The 19,303-nt window shown below is 35.1% G+C and overlaps 3 protein-coding genes across 4 annotated transcripts; 2 read left to right on the top strand and 1 right to left on the bottom strand.

The window, feature by feature from the left end:
- Positions 1 to 759: 759 nt before the first annotated feature.
- LOC110792877 (lactoylglutathione lyase) lies at positions 760 to 7,144 on the top strand. 2 transcript variants are annotated; one of them, XM_021997695.2, is made up of 8 exons: positions 760 to 882; positions 1,130 to 1,267; positions 1,367 to 1,428; positions 2,417 to 2,477; positions 4,177 to 4,256; positions 4,363 to 4,433; positions 6,470 to 6,559; positions 6,844 to 7,144. In XM_021997695.2, exons 2-8 carry the CDS (start codon positions 1,169 to 1,171, stop codon positions 6,942 to 6,944), a joined length of 564 nt encoding a protein of 187 aa, XP_021853387.1. In that variant the 5' UTR covers positions 760 to 882; positions 1,130 to 1,168; the 3' UTR covers positions 6,945 to 7,144. The 2 variants fall into 2 exon arrangements, with proteins under 2 accessions (XP_021853387.1, XP_021853388.1); XM_021997696.2 differs by lacking the exon at positions 760 to 882 and adding an exon at positions 889 to 1,032.
- A 153-nt stretch (positions 7,145 to 7,297) lies between these two features.
- On the top strand, positions 7,298 to 15,343 carry LOC110792875 (lactoylglutathione lyase). Its single transcript, XM_021997693.2, has 8 exons — positions 7,298 to 8,147; positions 8,333 to 8,394; positions 12,561 to 12,621; positions 12,994 to 13,073; positions 13,164 to 13,234; positions 13,843 to 13,932; positions 14,110 to 14,223; positions 14,883 to 15,343. The coding sequence occupies exons 1-7, from the start codon at positions 7,815 to 7,817 to the stop codon at positions 14,208 to 14,210; spliced, it is 798 nt and encodes a 265-aa protein (XP_021853385.1). The 5' UTR covers positions 7,298 to 7,814; the 3' UTR covers positions 14,211 to 14,223; positions 14,883 to 15,343.
- A 3,166-nt stretch (positions 15,344 to 18,509) lies between these two features.
- Positions 18,510 to 19,303, bottom strand: LOC110792873 (40S ribosomal protein S16). The gene has a single exon (XM_021997692.2). The coding sequence runs from the start codon at positions 19,200 to 19,202 to the stop codon at positions 18,747 to 18,749; it is 456 nt and encodes a 151-aa protein (XP_021853384.1). The 5' UTR covers positions 19,203 to 19,303; the 3' UTR covers positions 18,510 to 18,746.

Genomic DNA, 19,303 nt, shown 5'->3' with positions numbered 1-19,303 from the left:
TAATCAATAAGGACTACAAATTCTACTAATAGTAGTTACTAGTTAGTAATAACTACGAAGTACTGAGCTATATATTTATATTAGTTACTAGTTAAGTCTATTTTTTGGTATAGAGAGAGCCACAAAAGACAAATTGACAACTATCGACAAATGATGTAGACATGATTCGATCTTAGGTAGTGGATACCAACTCTCAAAACTTTATCAACTAAACTAGTTTGAATCCTCTTAGTAGTTAAGTTTATGAGATTTATAAGTTAAATTCTATAAGTTTAAACTGGTTATCCGTTACAAAGGATTTTGATTAAACAAATCACAAGTTGTAACCATTTGTGTCTAACGGGTTACGAGTTGTAACGATTCAGGTATAACGGATTACTGTTGTCACACATCAATGTAAATGGATTTTGCTTTGGTTGATATGGTTTTGGATTCAAACAAGTAGGTTAGTAGGGTCACTAACGGGTTATAACTTATAATGTATCAGGTTTGATTCCACTCTTGGCCTAGTTATCACTGTTCGATTCGATATCAATATCGGGTACAAGTTGTCAAATTATTCATATCAGTTCGGTTTAGGTTTATATCTGATTTCGGTTCCCAGCTTGCTCCCGGAATGGGATAAAATCCACGGTTTCAACAATTTGGGTAAAAAATTGACATCTTTAAGAGAATAAAAATGTTTTTTGGTTTTTTTCTTTTTTGACAAGGATGTATCTTGAGGTTGTGCGTTTAAAGGCTTGGGCTTGGGCTTGGGCTTGTAATTTGTATGGTTGTATGAACTTACGGATTGATATGGATTAATGAAGAACATGTAAAATGAAACGTTGCTGTGACAAAATAACGCACATCATTTGCGATTGATTTTTGAAGGCACACGAGGTAAGCCGAATTTCACCACCATCACTCACTGTCACACTCTTCCCACTCCAATGGCTTCTTCTTCTTCTTCTACTTTCATCTCTCGATTCTCCCCTTCCTTAATTCGTAGCTTCACCACCTTTCGATTCGCTGCAACAGAATCTTAATAAGGTTGAGGCAGGATGATTCTTCTGTAAAATCAAAACCCCCTTTTCGATTTCATTACAATAACTGGTAATTCGCTTTCTTTGATTCGGTTTTTTTGCAGCAAAGGAATCGATTGCGATTGTTCTCAGTCAGATTATCAATGGCAGCGTCTTCGGAGCATAAGGAGTCTCCTTCTAACAATCCAGGCCTTCATTCTACACCTGATGATGCTACTAAGGGTTACATCATGCAACAAACCGTACAATTCAATCTCTCTCTTTATCTCTTCAATTCAATCTGAAATTTGAAATTATTGATTGGTTCTGCAATGGTAATTTGATTCAATTTTGGGTTTCAGATGTTTCGAATTAAGGACCCGAAAGTGAGCCTGGATTTCTACTCTCGTGTATTGGGCATGTCGTAAGTTTTCTTCAATTCGGTGAATATATATTTGTGTTCTTTGTAATCGGCTTGTTTTTTGAATGCTTGTGATTAGGAGTTTTGTGCTTATCATGGTATGTTAGTATAGTTGGGATATCGTTTGCCTATGACTGCCTGTATTAGAGAAATGCCGAAATTACAATCTTATGTAATCAACTATGTTTTGTAATGGTGGATGCCAAACATCTTATTTGGTTAAAGCACAGAGAAAAAAACATAAATAGAATCCTCGCTGTTATTTTTGGATCATATGTTTGGGATCATTTTGGCTATGTTTTCTTGTATATAGTGAAATCACAATGTTTTAAAATGAAATGATTTCGAACTTGTATATTTGGTTGTTAACACGACCTAGCAGTGTTATGAGAATATTGCTACTATGATATTGTAATAAATCTGGAAAAAAAGGTCACTCTGTTTGATGATTACAAGGTAGTTAGTTTTGTTTTGGGTGGTAAAAACATCAGTGAATCGTGGTTGAGCGAGTGACAATAGAGGTCAATCTTTTAAGTCGTGACAAATCGTTAGTATTGGATGGTTGCAAATGACTGTAATCATTGGTTACGTTAATACATAATAGATTTGGGATTTCTGATAGTTTTGGGATCAATTGACAGCAGTGAGCAGGTGGGAAATTTTTTGTCAAGTTGCATGGTGGCAATTTTTGGTTTAGTTGAGTGAATCTTAAAATAAAAATTTCTCGGATCGCCTGATTGTCGTGCCATTTCATACAGCTGTCACCAGTATTGCTCATATTCCTTTGCTTTTTTGGGTTTAGACTTTCTTTGCCATTTGTCAGTCTGAGGATTTTAAAGATTTTGATCTGTGGTTTAGAAATGTTTTCACTAAGATTAATTGTATTATGAGTCAGTATAATCTCTTGACCCTTCCCTCTTTACTTAAATTTCCCAAGTCCTGATCAAGTATCAAATTTTATTGTAATGTTTCAATTTATGCTTATTTGCAGACTCCTCAAAAGGTTGGATTTTCCTGAGATGAAATTTAGCTTATACTTCCTGGGTTATGAGGTAATGGAAATGCCTATCCTTGATTGAAATATCACGCAGTTTTTTATGGTTTTTCCTTGTTTTCTACGCAGCAGTGTTATTGCCAATTATTAAAGCAAATAAAAGAATATAGGAGGGTGTTAACAACAAGGTCAGAATACTCCATTTGAATCTCCTAAATCAAGTAACTCTTGAATTCGACCTACCTTAGCCTACAAAGAAGTTAGTTATCTTTAGTCTATGACAAGCATGCCACGTGTAAGGTGGCTCCCAAGAAGATAAATGAATTCCTTCCTTGCAGCATACTCCTTAGAATTGCCACAAGTTCATTGCACCATGGAAAACTTTTCTCCTTGGCTTCTCCAAACCCCACAAAGTGCATATTCAACAATCCTAAATAAATAAATGAGAAAATCTATGTTTTACCATGGAAAGTAACAACTTTTTTAGAAGACAATGAAGTTCAGAAATTGAATATTTGGTGAGATAGCGAGACTTATTTGTTTTTGGAGCATATCATTGGAATTCGTCGTACCCAATGCCAATTTTCACACAAAGCTTTTCAAATTGAACTGGCTTTAGAAAGAGAATTATGGTGGTGGCGTGTACAAATAACATTAAAAGAAATTGTCTGAAAAGGGCCTCGGTATACGACCAAGATAATTGAAAAACCAGAAGGCCAAACATTAAAGTAGGCTCCTCTATTTACTTCTCATGGGAAGTCTTTTGTAAGTGAAGATCTATATCATTGGAGATGAAAAGGAGGAATAGGAGCAATATCAAAAGTGTAAAGGTAGAATAATTGCAGGAAATATAAAAAGGACGCACATTTCCATGTCTTTTTAGAACCTAATTGCTTCAATGTTTTTCTGCGGTAAGAATGTTCAATGGGGAAAAGAAAGTTTACTTAGCGATAGATATCTATGGACATTGGACAAGCATGCTTTGCTGTCCATTTTTGTTCAAATCAGATTTTATCTTTGATGACTCAATATTTGAAGGGACTCATGTTAAAGGCGGTAAAGGTGTTAGACCACTTTTCATCTTATAGCAACATTCTCCACTTTGTCTTACACATCATTCCCCATGTTCTGTATGTCGTTACTCTCTTCATGAAGACAAGGGATATAAACTAAGGTGAACCACCAGGCTCTCTTTATCCAATACATCCAATTACTAGGAGAAGAGAACGGCCCTGGGAGGACATCAACCCTCATAGCAAACATGTTAACCTTTCTGTGTATGTAGCAGATTTCTTGTCTTCCATGGATATAGTAAAAATGTTAAATATTATTCTCTACTGCACTAGATGCATTCCCTCCTAAAGCGAGTTAAAAAAATAGCTTTCGTCACTGAATGTGAAACAAATGCAAATAAACCCAGACATCCTGTAGGAAATTTATGATTGTCGTGGGTCTAATATGCAATTTGGGAGACCAAAAATTCGGATTTCCTTAGGAGCAAATAAACCTGAAAATCTGTCACTCAACTGCTCCATTATCGGGGAAATACCAGCTTTAAAACGAATAATATCTTTTAAAAAAGTTACACAACGGGAAGTGGCTTTTGTGATTCTTATTCTGCTATTAAGTTCTTATTCACCGATCTCTGTGTTGCATGAGCGATTTGTTGTAGGTTTGTTTTGCGACTCATCCGACCAAGATAATCTAGATAGGTTAGTGATCTGTGTTTCTGATGATGTTAGCTTTACTGGCTGTAGGATCCTGCTTCAGCTCCAACTGAGCCAGCAGACCGAACTGTTTGGACCTTCAGTAAGAAAGCTACAATTGAACTTACTCAGTGAGTGCTATTTGTTGCAATTTATGAGTCATCATGATCTCTTGCTTTCTACTGCTGCTGCCTTCATATTTACCTCTAACATGTCGATTACTTATCACTTTATCAGCAACTGGGGTACGGAGAGTGATCCTGAATTCAAAGGTTATCACAATGGAAACTCGGAGCCTCGTGGCTTTGGTATGATATTTGTACCTTAGATTTTGGCTTGAAATTTGAAGCCCAGTGGAAACCTTTATTTCCTTTTGTATTTCTCAGTAGCCTTTCTGTTGTCGTTTATTCTTGCTTTTTTTTTCTAACAATTTTGAAAAACCGGGAAAAGGGAAATGCTAGTATGGTTCATAACCGTAATTGCTGCAGCTTAGAACCGTGGTATGACTTTTACTAGGAATTGATTTGATGATGACAACCTGCTCTGACTGTGGAATATGTTTCTCTTGGTTCCAACTCCTTCATCCCATAATGGAACTCTCTTTTGAAGTTGACTTCAAATGTGAGGCAAAATAAATAATTTTTAAAATTATCTGTCTAGTAGGATTTAATTGTACTGGGGTTCGTGGTTTAGTACTCCCTCCTTTTTTGTTGGTTAAAATAGTTGTAGCAACATAAACCAAGGATGGGTGAGGAAATAAAGCGAGGTTGCTGTAAGAAAAAAAATAGGAAAGCGAGTGAAACAAGTGGGGTTTTTGTAAGAAAAATCGAAGAGAGAATGTTGTATGTGAGGTTTGTGTGGGGTAATAACGGGTAAGGGGGATTGCACGTTTTCCAAATAGGAACAAAGTACAAGTGTATCCAACCAAAAAAAGCAGATGAAAACGGAAAGTATAACCAACATAAGACGTAGGGGGTACAAGGTATTGTTATAAGCATTCTATTTGTGCAACTTAAAATTGAAATTGTGATACCTATACACTCGATGGTGGATTTGTGGATGATATGCTTTGAAAAAACGATGTAAGGTTTTCAGGTGGCAGGCAGTCTTGTAAGATATAAAGTCAACCTTAACTTTCCATATATTGTATTAGATATGACCTTTTGCCAACCACAAGTCCACAGATTAATGCATGGAATTAATCAGGAATCAGCATGACCACTCTTGTGCACCGCTATGTCACCAGCGTCCAGACTCCCATGACCCTAGTTTGCTTGACAATTTGTAGTCAGTTAGCAGCCTTTCATATAAGATAAACCTTTCATTATCAGTTTCAAACTTCAAAATAGAGAAAATAATATAATATAAAATTACTTTGTCAGCTGCCTTCTTTTCAAAATAAAATGTCTTTTAAAGAGTATTAGCTCAATTTGTTTTCCATTTTTGTGGATCGTTAAAGGTCAATGAGTATGAAAGTTGAGCATAATTTTCAAGTGAAAGAGATATACTCTCTGTATTAAGATCATTTTTGAGCAATTTTCCTTTTTTGATACAGTTTTTGTGCAATGATTGATGGTCAATTATTCGTCACAAGGATAGAAGTTAGTTTCCGTCTTCCTTTTTTAGATGCACAACAATTAGAGATTTAGAGGACAACACAAAATTAATCACACTAAATAAAGCTGGTCATGGCGGTTATTAATTGAAGCCCCAATGAGACTGTTCATACGGAAAAAACTATCTTGGACGATTTTCTTTCTTTTGCAATGTCACTTCTTTGAAACTAAGGGCAGATCCTTTTTCTTTTTGTAAAGGTAGATGATTTTCCAACAAGTACGAAAGAGTAAAATGAAAATGTGTAAGAATTCCTACATTCAACTCTAATACCTTACCAGCTTATCACTAGTCACTCAACAAGTACGAAAGAGTAAAATGAAAACGTGTAAGAATTCCTACATTTAACTCTAATACATATGTCTCCCTCACATTAAGAATCAAGGACATGCGGTGAAGGGGATTTCTCCTGTTCTTCGCTTTTTATGGTACAATGACTACAATCAATTATTTAGGGTTGTGGTTGATTGGTTGTTGTTTAGAACAAATGTGCATATTGTTTTGGGGTCATTGACCTCATTTTGGTAAGGAAATTACAATTGATCTGTTTTTCTCTTCTTTTTTTCTTCTTTGCCACCCCTTATTTAATTAGTTAATGTTCCCTTGTTCAAAACCATTTTCCCCTCTGTTTCGCGGCTTCACTCTCTGTAGTGCTTTCTGTCCTGGTGCAAATGGCTTTCCTTGGTTTTTATAAGTTCTTAGCAGCAATCTAATCTGAATTTGCTCACAGGACACATAGGGGTCACTGTTGATGACACTTTCAAGGCATGCGAGAGATTTGAACAGTTAGGTGTGGAGTTTGTAAAGAAGCCTGATGATGGTGGGTATTTAATTCTCTAAATCTGGTCTTTAGTTTTTCTTAATATCATGTTTTATGTAAGGAACCAACTTACACTGACCACCATTCTATGTGCAAATATACGTAAAGAAAAAATATTCCATGGGCTTGTGCTTGTCTAAAACTTGATCTTTTTAGGTTGAAAACTTTGGAAGAAAGGAAGCTTTGAGCATAAAATGGTGTTTTTTGGTTCTAAGTTAGGATTAACAACAATATTTTGGATAGACTGTAGGTTACTGAGTTGTGTTGTGGTGAATATCTTGCAGGAAAAATGAAAGGGATTGCATTCATAAAAGATCCTGATGGCTACTGGATCGAAATCTTCGATCTTAAGACAATTAAAAGTGTTGCTGCTGGTGCTTCTTGATGCTTTCTTCCAGGTGGCTTTCTGTTATGTATCCTTTCTTTTGGTGACGCGTTTTACCTTTAAGTTTCACCGTTGAAGATGTATTGCTTTGCTTGATGCTGTTTGTAACACTGGCATCCTGAGAAATTATGTCTAGCTTGAACTGAGGATGAGATATTGTAAACCAATTACTGTTTTAGTGGAAGTTTATCAGATCTCCAGCCTTGTAGGTTTTCCTCTGTTTTGGTGGGAAATATCAAAACAAATTGTGTTTTGAATTCTATGAGCGATATTACAATTTTCTTGCCCAATTCTGAAGTGGCACGGAGACGGAAAAACGTTCAAGTTATGGCGGCAGTCCCTTGGGTCTGTTTTGATATTTTTTAATCCGGTATCATCAATCAAAGTTGGTCGACATTGGTTCTTATTGGCATTGATGTCAAAGAGGGAAAGTGAACAGAGTCATTAATGGATGTTTTCTGAAGATGTTTTAAGCGCCGCAATTTAGAAGGTGGACCATGGTGCACATAGAGCTACGTGCACCAAAAGAACACAGTATATAATTGAAAGAACATCTGGTTACGAGAAAAGAACATGAGTATTTTTTTTTTTTAGGTTTTAATAAATAGTAAAATAATAAATTATTTTTATAATAAAAAAGTGAAATATTTTATCGCATGTTCTTTTGCCGTAGTGTCGTGTTCTTTTACTTATGCACACATGTTCTTTTGGTGCACGTAGCTCTCTATGTACACCACGGTCCATAGTCCACGAATTGAATACTGCATGTTAATAGCGTAAAAAAGAAAAACTAAAGATGAAATAATTCCAATATGAAAAGAAGAGAAGAATGGTTAAGTTTATGAAGATGGTTTCCGGGTATTGAATGCAATGAATTTAGAAGTAGAACGCACGAGGCTCGCGAGGTGTCACAACAAGTCAACACTCACAAATGACATCTCTCATAGAGTCATTTCCCCTTCCTTAATTCCACAACTATCATTACTAATACTCACTATTATGTGCTGCAGAAACTTAATCATCTCTGAAATTAAACTCAAACCAAAAAAAGTTGAATTTCGATTTGTTCACAATCAGTTACGTAGTAGTTTAGTTAGATCATCAATGGAGTCGGCGTCAGAAACCAAGGAGTCAGCTAGTAACAATCCAGGCCTTCATTCTACACCTGATGATGCTACTAAAGGCTACATCATGCAGCAAACTGTAACCGCCTCTTTTCTCTCTCTTCTATTTTATTTTCAATATTATTGTCAGTTTGTACAAATATTACCAAGTCAAGTATTATTTTGAATAGTATCAACTTAATTAGTAATTCAGTAATTGGTGCTGCAAATTGCAATCATATTTGATTTGTGATGGTTACTCTTTTTTGTTTTGTGGATTTATAGATGTTTCGAATTAAAGACCCGAAACTCAGTTTGGACTTTTACTCTCGTGTACTCGGCATGTCGTAAGTCCTCTTTCTCCTTCTGTTCATTTTTTATAAAAAGTGGAGAAATTGCTATATAGTCTTCAAGAATCAAGGTGCGTAATATGCACATCGGTTGTCATTTTCGTAAATATGTTGAAATAATATACAATCTACAAAATATAATTGATATTTTAAAATAAAAGAAATTATATATTTTGACAATTTATTTACAAAAGTGCCACCTGATATAACAAAACCTGGTAGCTAACGACTGTGCATCATCTGTGCATCTGAGTTGCTTCCAGTTTTGTATATATTAATTCCCTGTATCTTTTCACTAATACTCCCTCCGTCCCTTAATACTCGACATGTTTTGACCGGACACGCTTGTCAATGCACAACTTTGACCACCAATTTCTTTAAGAGAAACTTTTGTGTAAGACCGCCTCACAGGAAAGACCGCCTTGTTGGCAGTCTTGCTGGCAGCCCAGTTGGCAGCCATGTTGGCGCATGTGATGACGTCATGCTGACGTCAGCATATTTTTTTTTTTTTTTGAATTTTTTTTTTTTTGAATTTTTTTTAAAATTTTTTTTTTTAGGAAAAAAAAAATTTAGATTTTTTTTTCAGGCTTAACTAATTGGAATTCAGACTTAACTAATTGGAGTTCAAACTTAACTAATTGGATTTCAGGCTTAACTAATTGAATTTCAGCCTTAAACTTTTTCTTTTTTTTCCCGATTCGAATTTTTTTTTTTTGAAATTAAAATTTTCAATTTTTTTTTGGTACTAACTAAACTAGTGTAAAACATAACTAAAAGTAATAAAATCATAACTAATTGAATAACAAAATAGTTAAACTTATGAGTCAAATAGTTATTAAATTAAACAAACATTTTATTAACTAAAACTCATAAAATCTTAACTAATTAGTTGCAATGCTTAACTAATTGATACCATTGCTTAACTAATTGGTTTCAGTACTTAACTAATTGGTTTCAGTACTTAACTAATTGGTTCATTGCTTAACTAATTGGTTTCATTGTATAACTAATTAGTTTCGTTGCTTAACTAATTGAATCTCAAACTTAACTAATTAGTTCCACTGGTTAACTTAATTAAATCCAGTGCATCACTAATTGCTTCCAGTGCTTCACTAATTGATTTCAATGCTTCACTAATTGGTTGCATGGTTTAACTAATATGTTACATTGCTTAACTAATTTATTACACTAATTGATTCTGAAGCTTAACTTAATAGTTTAATTTTTTAACTAATTGATTCAATTGCTTAACTAATTGGTTTCAATGCTTACAATTTTATATCTTAACTAAAACTCTGAAATTCGTTATCCAAAACTCAAAAATACATAACTAAAACTCAAAAAATCTTAACTAAAACCAAGAAAATCGTAACTTAAACTCGTGAAACTCAAAAAATCGAAACTAAAGCCCTGAATTGAAACTAAAAAATACGTAACTAAAACTCAAAAAACTTTCACTAAAACCAAGAAAATCGTAACTAAAACTTATAAATTCATAACTAAAACATAGAAAATCAGAATTTTTAAATTAAACTCGAAAATTCGTAACTAAAATTAGAAAATATTAACTAAATTTCAGAAAATCTTAACTAAAACTCATAAATTTAATCTTAACTAAACAAGATTATTCTTAACTAAAATGAAACAATTCTTAACTAAAATGAAATTATTGTAACTAAAACAACAATATTCGTAACTAAAACAAAATAAATTATAACTAAAAGAAGCACTTGAAATGAAATTAACTAAACCATCAACATACTTAACTAAACCAGCAACATTCTTGACTAAAAGAACCATATTCTTAACTGAAACAAAAGACCTAAAACTAATTAAATAACAGTAATCAATTGTTCATTCGCGACAACGCAAGTCTTAGCAGCCACCGCAAGGCTTCCTTTCTGCATCAATTGGTCCGATTACCACACCAACAACATGAGCAACACCGAGCACCAACAAGCCTGAGCACCGCAACTTCCAGCACCAGAGTGGCGGCTGTAGCCTCCACGGCAACCACCAGAAGCAACCACCAGTGGCAAATCCTCCTCCTGTCAGAAATCCACCAGTCGCAGCGTTGTGGAGAGCCAACAACAGCCCTGTTTCTTCACAGACACCAAGCATGCATAGTACCACAGACCTGTACAACAAAACCTAATTAAATTCAATCTAATTGACATAAAAACCTAATTAAATTCAATCTAATTGACATGAAAACCAAATCAAATTCAATCAAATTAACATAAAAACCTAATCGAATACCGAAAAACCTAATCGAAATCATCACCAGATCGATCAAACTAGCATCAACAGATCGAGGTGAATATATCTCCGACAAGTCAACCTACGAATCAAAAGTAGGTCCAACAACAAAATCGGCAACGGAACATAGCTTCAACCATCAAAATCGACAACAATAAAAAACGAATTACATACCTTGAAGATTTAGTTAGAGCGAGAGAGAAGCCGGAAATTTATAGGTTGCGCGAAGGAGTTGGATTTCCGACAACCTTCGATGGCGACGGCGGCAAGGCGGCGACGCCGGATTCTCCTTCCTCTCTTTCCTTCGCCGCTCTGGTTCTCGCTTCCCTATCCCGCCGGCCACCAGGATCTCCCGATGCTAAACGCCGCAATCGACTTCGCTGGTCGTCGTCGCGTCATTCACGTTCGCAACCACCACCACGAGCCACAATAAACCAGTAGATCTCGTTTCATCACCACCGCGCGCCTCCTTGCACGATACCAGTAGCTCGTAGCCGCTCACCGCCATCGCACCCCCTTCGTGGACCACCTCTTGGTGGTGGTGGCCATGGAATTAGTTTTGAGTTTTGAGGAGAGAGAAAGAGGCAGGTGTTTTGAGGAGAGAGAGTTTTGAGGAGAGAGAGAGAAACCGAGAGTTATGAGGAGAGAGAAATGAAAATTGGTATTATATATTTTCAGAAAATAAAATAAAAATAAAGTTGATATTATGCTGATATCAATAATGACGTGGCAATAAGATGACAACAAGGCGGTCTTTCCTGTAAGACCGTCTTTTCTAAAAGTTTGTATTTCTTTAATTACATATTATAAAAACTTATAAAAATATTATATTTTGAAAATATATATCAAGATGAAGCCAATAATATACTTCCTCCGTCTTTTAATACTCGCAACGTACGTTTGGACTTTTGCCACTATTCATATAATCTACTTTGACTATTCTTAGTGCTTTTTATATAAGATAAAACATAATCATGTGGGATCTTGTTAGATTCATCTCAATGTGTATTTTCAAAATATCAACTTTTTATAATTTTTGCATAAAGAGAATTTAAGATATAAATGATCAAAGTTGTGCATTGGCATGCGTGAAACTAACAAACGTTGCGAGTATTAAAAGACGTAGGAAGTATTATATACTAACATTTGTTTTCATATATTAGAAATAAAATAGGGTCAAATTGAATTATGTGAATAGTGTAAAAAGTCAAAACAGGTCGAGTATTAAGGGACATAGGGAGTATATTTCTTAAATAACGTGCCAAAAGAAACAGTGGAAGTACTTGTATAGTTGCATGGTGCAATGGCGCCCAATTATTCTCATTATGTTTCCATCTTAAGATTTCAAATTCCTAATTTGTTAACTTTTGGATCATATGATTGGATGTTAGGTTGTTGGCTAAACTTTGCTACAGAGTACTATCTCTGACTTAGAGAATACCACTTGGGCTTTGTTTGCTTGTATGTAATAATATTAGTATTACATGTACTCTACATTGGAATACTGATGAATTGATTGCGATATTTGTATTTTGATCTTTTAAAACATTACGGTAACAACGAAAAGGTTCTTGAATTGCCTGAATGTTGCACCATTTCTCACTATAGGATGTGCAGCTTACCAATGTCAGTCAGATTATCTTTGTTTACGCATCTAGACTCTAGACTATCGTTACCTGTTAAACGTGCAGATTTTTCAGATTTTGGTGTGTGCTTTTAGCAATGTTTTTACCAGCTATTGTGGAAAAAGCTGTCAAGTGTATGGTTCTTACTTCTTAGCCATTATAATCTCACATAACCTCCACCTTCATTTTTCCCATTTTTTATCCCAAGTCCTGACTAGTTAAAGATTTTTATCGTAATGTTTCCATGTATGCTAATGTTTAATGTATGGTTATTTGCAGACTTCTTAAGAGGTTGGATTCTCCTACGATGAAATTTAGCATATACTTCCTGGGTTATGAGGTAACAAGCTAACAGCCACCAGGATTTCTAATTATCATATTGCATACAGGATACATGGACCTGGACATCCCCTATGCAATTTATTAGGAAAATTTGGTTTACTTATATTAGGAACAAATAACAATAGAATTTCCCGCTAAACTTCTCAATTACGGGGGAAATACAACTAAACAAGCTGTGAGCAGAAATAATTCCATACCGGAAAAAAACTCTGATTGGACTACTATTCCGCTGTTTACTTCATTTTTATTCATTGATCCTTATGCTGCAATGTGAGTTTCAGTGCTGGTTTGTTTAGAGATTCATCTTACCAAGATACTTTAGGTCAGTCAATGAAAGTGCTTCTGATTTAGATTAGCTTACTTTCTGTAGGATGTTGCTTCAGCTCCAAGTGTTCCAGTGGACCGAACTGTTTGGACCCTCAGTAAGAAAGCTACAATTGAACTTACTCAGTGAGTACTTCTAATGATGCGTCATAAATTCTTTTTTGTTACTGCTGCTTCCCTCCTTTTTAGTTCTTACATGTTTGATATACTTTTCAGCTACTGGGGTACGGAGAGTGATCCTGAATTCAAAGGTTATCACAATGGAAACTCAGAGCCTCGCGGCTTTGGTAGGTGTTTATACCTTGGATTCTGGCTTGTCTCTTGACTAAATTACTGAAATCTGAAGCATATTAGGATTTTTATTTCTTTATTATTTCTCAGTATCCATTCTGTTGTTTATACTCTAAAATTAGGAAAGGGGAGTGTCGGTATGGTTCTCTTACTGTTATTGCTGCAGCTCAGAGCTGTGATATGGCTTTACTAGGATTTTATTGATGATGTCACCCTGATCTGAGCTGAAGAGTATATGATTTTATGTTCATTTATAATTTTATTAATTTATCACTTTTGATATTGACGTCAACTATAAGGGAGAAAGTAATGTCTAAATGTAGCTGTAAGTACGATTTAATTGAGTAAAGTTGGTAAATGTCAAGAGATAATTGAAGTTATTACCAAGGTATTGTTAGAGACATTCCTTCTGTGCAGCTCAAAGTAGAGCAATACTACTATTTTGGGTGGTGAATAATATGTGTAGAACTCTATATGAACACGCGCTGATTTGAAACCTTTTCTTGTTCTGTTTGGTGGCTTCACATTTTGTAGTGCTACCTTGTGCTATATACTTTGTGTTTGTTAAGTTCTTAGCATTGATCTGGTTTGAATCTGCTCACAGGACACATAGGTATTACTGTTGATGACACTTGCAAGGCATGCGAGAGATTTGAACAGTTAGGTGTGGAGTTTATAAAGAAGCCTGATGATGGTCAGTCTTTTATTTTCTAAATCAGGTCATATTTAACTTTCTAATACCAAGTTTGTTACGAAAGGAATGTGGATATATGTATGTGATTTGGGAGTACTACATTAGGAGTTACTATGAAGTATTATATTTTGAAAAAAAAGAAGGTTCCTCATTTGTCTAGTGGTGAATCTTTTGCAGGTAAAATGAAAGGAATTGCATTCATAAAGGATCCTGATGGCTACTGGATTGAAATCTTTGATCTTAAGACAATTAGAAGTGTTGCTGCAGGTGCCTCTTGAGGCTTTCTTCCAGGTGGCTTTCTTGTCTCTATTTTTTTGCTTGAAATTTTAAACTATGTTCTTGACCTGAGTAAAATAAGCATTGATGTGTTCTTATATTGTTAGTTTATATAGGAAGTACCATTTAATCAATATATCCAATAGCTTAAGTAGTTTCTAGTAAGAGCTGTTGTGTAGATTACTGAATGAGGAGTAATGGTCCAGAAAGGCCTGGTTTCTATGGCTGTGTTACGCTGTTATGGGGGGGGGTCGAATTATGTATATATACAGACTTTAGGTTGATAAATGGTGCTATCTATTCTCTAGACATTCCTTGCTGCACTGCAGTTCCATATTTTATTCTGGTGCCTAAGTGAGGACCTGATGTCAATGGATACCACATTTGCTATGTCTGGTGATATAATTTCTAATGGGTTGAACGAGTATGTGTTTCTCGTCCCCTCCATAGATAGAGAGCTCATTTTCTGATGGACTGAAACGAGTTTGTGTTTCTGATGGTCTGAATATCACTGTGAAATATTATGAAGCTTGAATGTTTCTATGGGGTTGTTGATTAATTCCATTAGAAGAGTGACAGAGTGATGTCTCTAATCGTTCACTGTTCTATTCCCCTGAAATGTACTTCTCTAATCAAAGGTTGTGCTGATTCTACTGGTCAACCTTGTTTTGCAGGATTCATCTCATGGACTTGGCGTCACGGTCTGAATATTTATTTCATTACAGCTGCGATTGCAAACACATGACAATTCGATCAGTGTAGATTGCTGATGGAACTGCAGAAGGCCATGTTTTGTGTAGTTTATTCTCTGTAATGCCTAAGACGCATTTTGAGATTCAGTTTTTTGTCTTCATTACCGTTCATGTTAATCTTCCAGAGATTGTTTGCAGTTCCCGGAGTTGTCAACCTGTTAAAGTGACTTGTTGCGCGGTAATGTGTTGTAGCTTCTGGAATGGGGCAGGGTTGGCCGAATATTTTGCAGTTTCGGGCATGTAATTAGGAAATTTTGTCAATTACAACAGGTTTTTAGTCACTTTGCAAATTATTATCTAGCTTGTTAAAGTTTGTCAATTACTACTTAAGTATTTAGTTATTGTTGCCAATTACTTATTAAGTATTTAGTTTTTGTTGCCAATTACTACTTAAGTATTTAGTTTTTGTTGTCAATTACTACGTTAGCCCATATTCTCTCTTGCAATCAATTGTATCAAAATATTCTCCAATTTCTCCCAAGTAGCATTACTTTTTAAAATTTTCTCTACGATATCATTTTTTTTGTAATTAGCGCCTAATTAAAAAGATAAACACCTAATTAACAAAGTAAAATATAAGCACCTAATGTTTTTTAAATAAAGTTTAGTCTTTTATAATGGAGCACTAAAAAAATATAAATAAAATAAAAAAAGAGAAGGGAGAGGTTACGTGAAGTATGAAGTACCACTGAAGCGAGAAGACCTCAGAACTGAATAACACTTGACCACTCATACCACATGGAGAATTCCAACTCCTAATCCGTATATAGTTAAGCATATTTCATGCTGCAGTAATTGAAGATAAAGTGGGGAATTAGAGATGATTGTTAGGGATATAGTAGGCGATATATGTGGGTGGCTAGTCGGAGGGCTGAAAATGGGTCAGTAGTGTCGTTGATGTTGGATGCATGTTGGTTTCCGTTGGTGGTGGGTTGGTGGAAGAGAGGGAGGCTGGTGGTTCGGGATCTTTGACAGGACTAATCAAACCGCTTTCAATCGAAAGCAAGTCTCAAGAAAGGAACAAGGACCTCCATTTTTTTTGTGATGATTCTGGTAGAATTATGTATTTATTTATTTTTCAAGATCACGAACAACTGTATCAACAACTAAGATTTGGATTATTTTCTGGGATTTTGAAGAAGTGTGGTTGATTTCTTGAAGATGAAGATGAATCGAATGTTTATTTTGTGGTTGTTTCGTTTAAATTTTTGGCTTTTCGTTTCTTATGATTTATAGGTTTAAAATTAAGCTTGTAGAAATTTTATTTATTATTTTTTATTAGGTAAATTTTCTAATATCAGGTGATAATTTTTTGTTATTAAGTGTTAATTACAAAAATAATAATACTACATAGAAAAATTATTAACTTATTTGGGAGAATTTGGCGAAAAATTTGCTACCATTGAGAATTTGCCAAAATCATTGCTACCTATGAGAATTTTCCATTTTTTTCCCTATTTTTCATGTACACTCCTCCCTCTACCTGCTTACTTTTCCTTTCATTTTCCTTTCGTTTCTTTATTTTTCTTACATGGAACCAAACAACAGAACACTAATTTAGAATTAATTTTCCATTGTAAATTCTTATTTACAATGGGTGTACAATAAATATTGTACACCGAAGTAAAAGTTGACTTAAAATGCTTTAAAGTTACATTTATATATGTAAAAGTTATCTATTTTTTAATGATAAATTTTTTCATTTGAATAAAAAATTATTTCTTCAAAATCACTAATAATGTATAAATTAATCATTTAACCCTTTAAAATATTTATCTATCAACTTTTTTATTTTATAATATAAAAGTTACAGAAAAATAGGTTAAAGTTACGAAAAACTGCATAAAAGTTATCTTGGTGTACAATAAATTTATTGTACACCTTGTGCGCGCAAGACCTTTTGATTTTCCATTGTAAATTGTTTTCCATAAAAATCATTTTACACTGAAAATGTTTACACCCAACTAAAAGGAGCCATAGTGGTGTAATTCCATCTTTTAGCTCTTTATTCTAACCATTGCTCAGGTGAGAAGGCAATCAAACAAAGTCGAGCCTTTCCTGTAAATCACACTTTCCTGTTCAAGCCAGTAACTTGGCGATGATTTGATTAAGGGAAGTGATTTCGGCCAACCAGAAGTTAATTTTGACACATCCACAACGAGCTCACAGTGCCGAAATATGATATGTGGAGCACAGACACTTTAACCCTTGACTCTAAAGTTTCAAGTTTTAACTTGTGACATTGAATAATTGAACTGTTTCAAGTTCTGGAGTAGTTCAATTGGGAAAGATATCATCCAAGACACTTGATACAGCGAAATTATTAAATTTCACAACTGTAACCTCAATTAAAGCAAGTACTTAAAGCAGTTAAGCATTAACTTTTAATAAACGATTAGAGCCATCACTCGGACACTCTTCTAATGGAATAAAGCAACTTCCCCAAAAGAACACCCAAGCTTCATAATACATTGCAGGCATTCAGAACATCATCAGAGATGATATCACCAGACATAGCAAATGTGGCACCTCAGTCCTTACTTAGGCACCAGAACAAAAGACCTCTAATATCGGTAACAGGTTCCAAAAGTGTTATCAAATCTTAGCAAACTATAAACGACATTGATGCTTTTGCTAAACAGTTAACTAAACAAAACCATCGCAAAGCAAAAATTATGTATATAAAAAAAACATGATCACCATTGGGCTAAATCCCTCCAGCTTGAAGTAATGGAACTGCAGTGCATCAAGGAATGTCTAAAGATTAGATAGTAGACAGCACCATTGAGACTATATGAACATAGATGAACCGTAAATCAACTTCAAGTCTGTAAGTATACAATTTTAAAGGTAACACAGCCATACAAACAAAACCTTGTGGACAATCGCTCCTCAGTCCTCATTTAGTAATCTACACTAGAGCTCTAACAGAAAACCAACTTATTGGATATTTTGATTAAATATTACTTCATATATGAACTAACAACACATAAGCACAATGTTCTTATTAAATATTACATCCCTCTAGTCATTAGCTTAAACATCATCAGCAACCTGCCGAAAGACGCCCAAACACAAAGAAATTGATCTAGAACACTTTCTTATGCTAACCCAAACAAATTGGGAAATCTATGGGGCTTTCCATATTTACAAATTCCATCTTCGACCCAAATACAAAGGGAAATCAAACAAACTTACTACTCAGTTAAGTAAATACATTGCCCAAACAAGCCTGTTCATTTAGTGGCTACACTGCCCAAACAACCAAAGTGACTACCCAAGAATTTCACTATACTGTGCCTCTATGCTGATAATTTACAACCCTAACAACCTTGGAAGTTTACTTGACCCCCCTCGGAAGTTTACAGCCACTGTTATTCGTCATTAGGCATTTTCTGACTCAAATCAATATCATCGATTTATTAAGCTACCATTACCAAACAAATACGATGTACTAAACCAACTATCATAGAAAATAGAACTTAAAACAACAGGAAAAATAATCAAACATTGTAAAGAAAATTAAAATCAACACAAAACAAAAAAAAATTGAACAGCGTAATAGAATCAATACGATATAATCATAGCATAATCCGACAATAATTTAAAGCTAAACCAAAATTTAGGGTTTCAACTATGAAAAGAGAGCTCATAATCCATCACAAATTCCACTAAAATCATATTAAACCTAATAATATAACACAATAGAAAAGTTCGTACCAAAACACAAAAAATGAACTCTCCTCTTTCTTTGTTTTTCTCTCTCCTCCGGCATTCCAAAACCTTCTAACGGTAAGATTTCTGGAATCTAGAACGGGCACCACGACCACCAAACTTCTTAGGCTCACAACGACGAGGGTCAGCAACAAGCAAAGTACGATCATACCTGATTAGAATATCCTTGATCTCCTTTTTCTGCTGCTCATCAACAAACTTCTGGTAATAAGCAACAAGAGCCTTAGCAATACTCTGTCGAATGGCGTAGATCTGCGAGGTGTGTCCTCCTCCCTTAACACGAATCCTCATGTCGACGCCATTGAATTTGTGACGGCCGAGAAGAAGGATTGGCTCGAACACCTTGTAGCGGAGGATCTCGGGCTGCACGAGCTCGATTGGTGTTCCGTTGATCTTGATTAAACCACGGCCAGTCTTGCAGTGGGTGACTGCGACGGCGGTCTTCTTGCGGCCGAAGCACTGAACTGCGTGTGCGGATGTCGGAGCTTGGGCGGCGGGAGTTGCCATTGTTGAGGGTTTGGAAGTTTACTCTCTCCTCTCAAACTCTCTCTTGGAGGCAGGTTATGCGCAAAGAGGGAAATTAAGGAGGGGCGGAAGAACGAGTTAAG

The sequence above is a fragment of the Spinacia oleracea genome, chromosome 2, assembly GCF_020520425.1.
Source record: "Spinacia oleracea cultivar Varoflay chromosome 2, BTI_SOV_V1, whole genome shotgun sequence".
NCBI lineage: Eukaryota > Viridiplantae > Streptophyta > Magnoliopsida > Caryophyllales > Amaranthaceae > Spinacia > Spinacia oleracea.
Note: the sequence above shows the minus strand (reverse complement) of the source record. Positions and strands in the feature narration are given on the sequence as shown.

Coding starts and splice junctions, on each gene's coding strand:
- LOC110792877 (XM_021997695.2), top strand. CDS start 1,169: ATGGCAGCGTCTTCGGAGCATAAGGAGTCTCCTTCTAACAATCCAGGC. Junction 4,434..6,469: donor CTCGGAGCCTCGTGGCTTTG/GTATGATATTTG, acceptor ATTTGCTCACAG/GACACATAGGGGTCACTGTT. Junction 6,560..6,843: donor TGTAAAGAAGCCTGATGATG/GTGGGTATTTAA, acceptor AATATCTTGCAG/GAAAAATGAAAGGGATTGCA.
- LOC110792875 (XM_021997693.2), top strand. CDS start 7,815: ATGAATTTAGAAGTAGAACGCACGAGGCTCGCGAGGTGTCACAACAAG. Junction 12,622..12,993: donor TATACTTCCTGGGTTATGAG/GTAACAAGCTAA, acceptor TACTTTCTGTAG/GATGTTGCTTCAGCTCCAAG. Junction 13,933..14,109: donor TATAAAGAAGCCTGATGATG/GTCAGTCTTTTA, acceptor AATCTTTTGCAG/GTAAAATGAAAGGAATTGCA.
- LOC110792873 (XM_021997692.2), bottom strand. CDS start 19,202: ATGGCAACTCCCGCCGCCCAAGCTCCGACATCCGCACACGCAGTTCAG.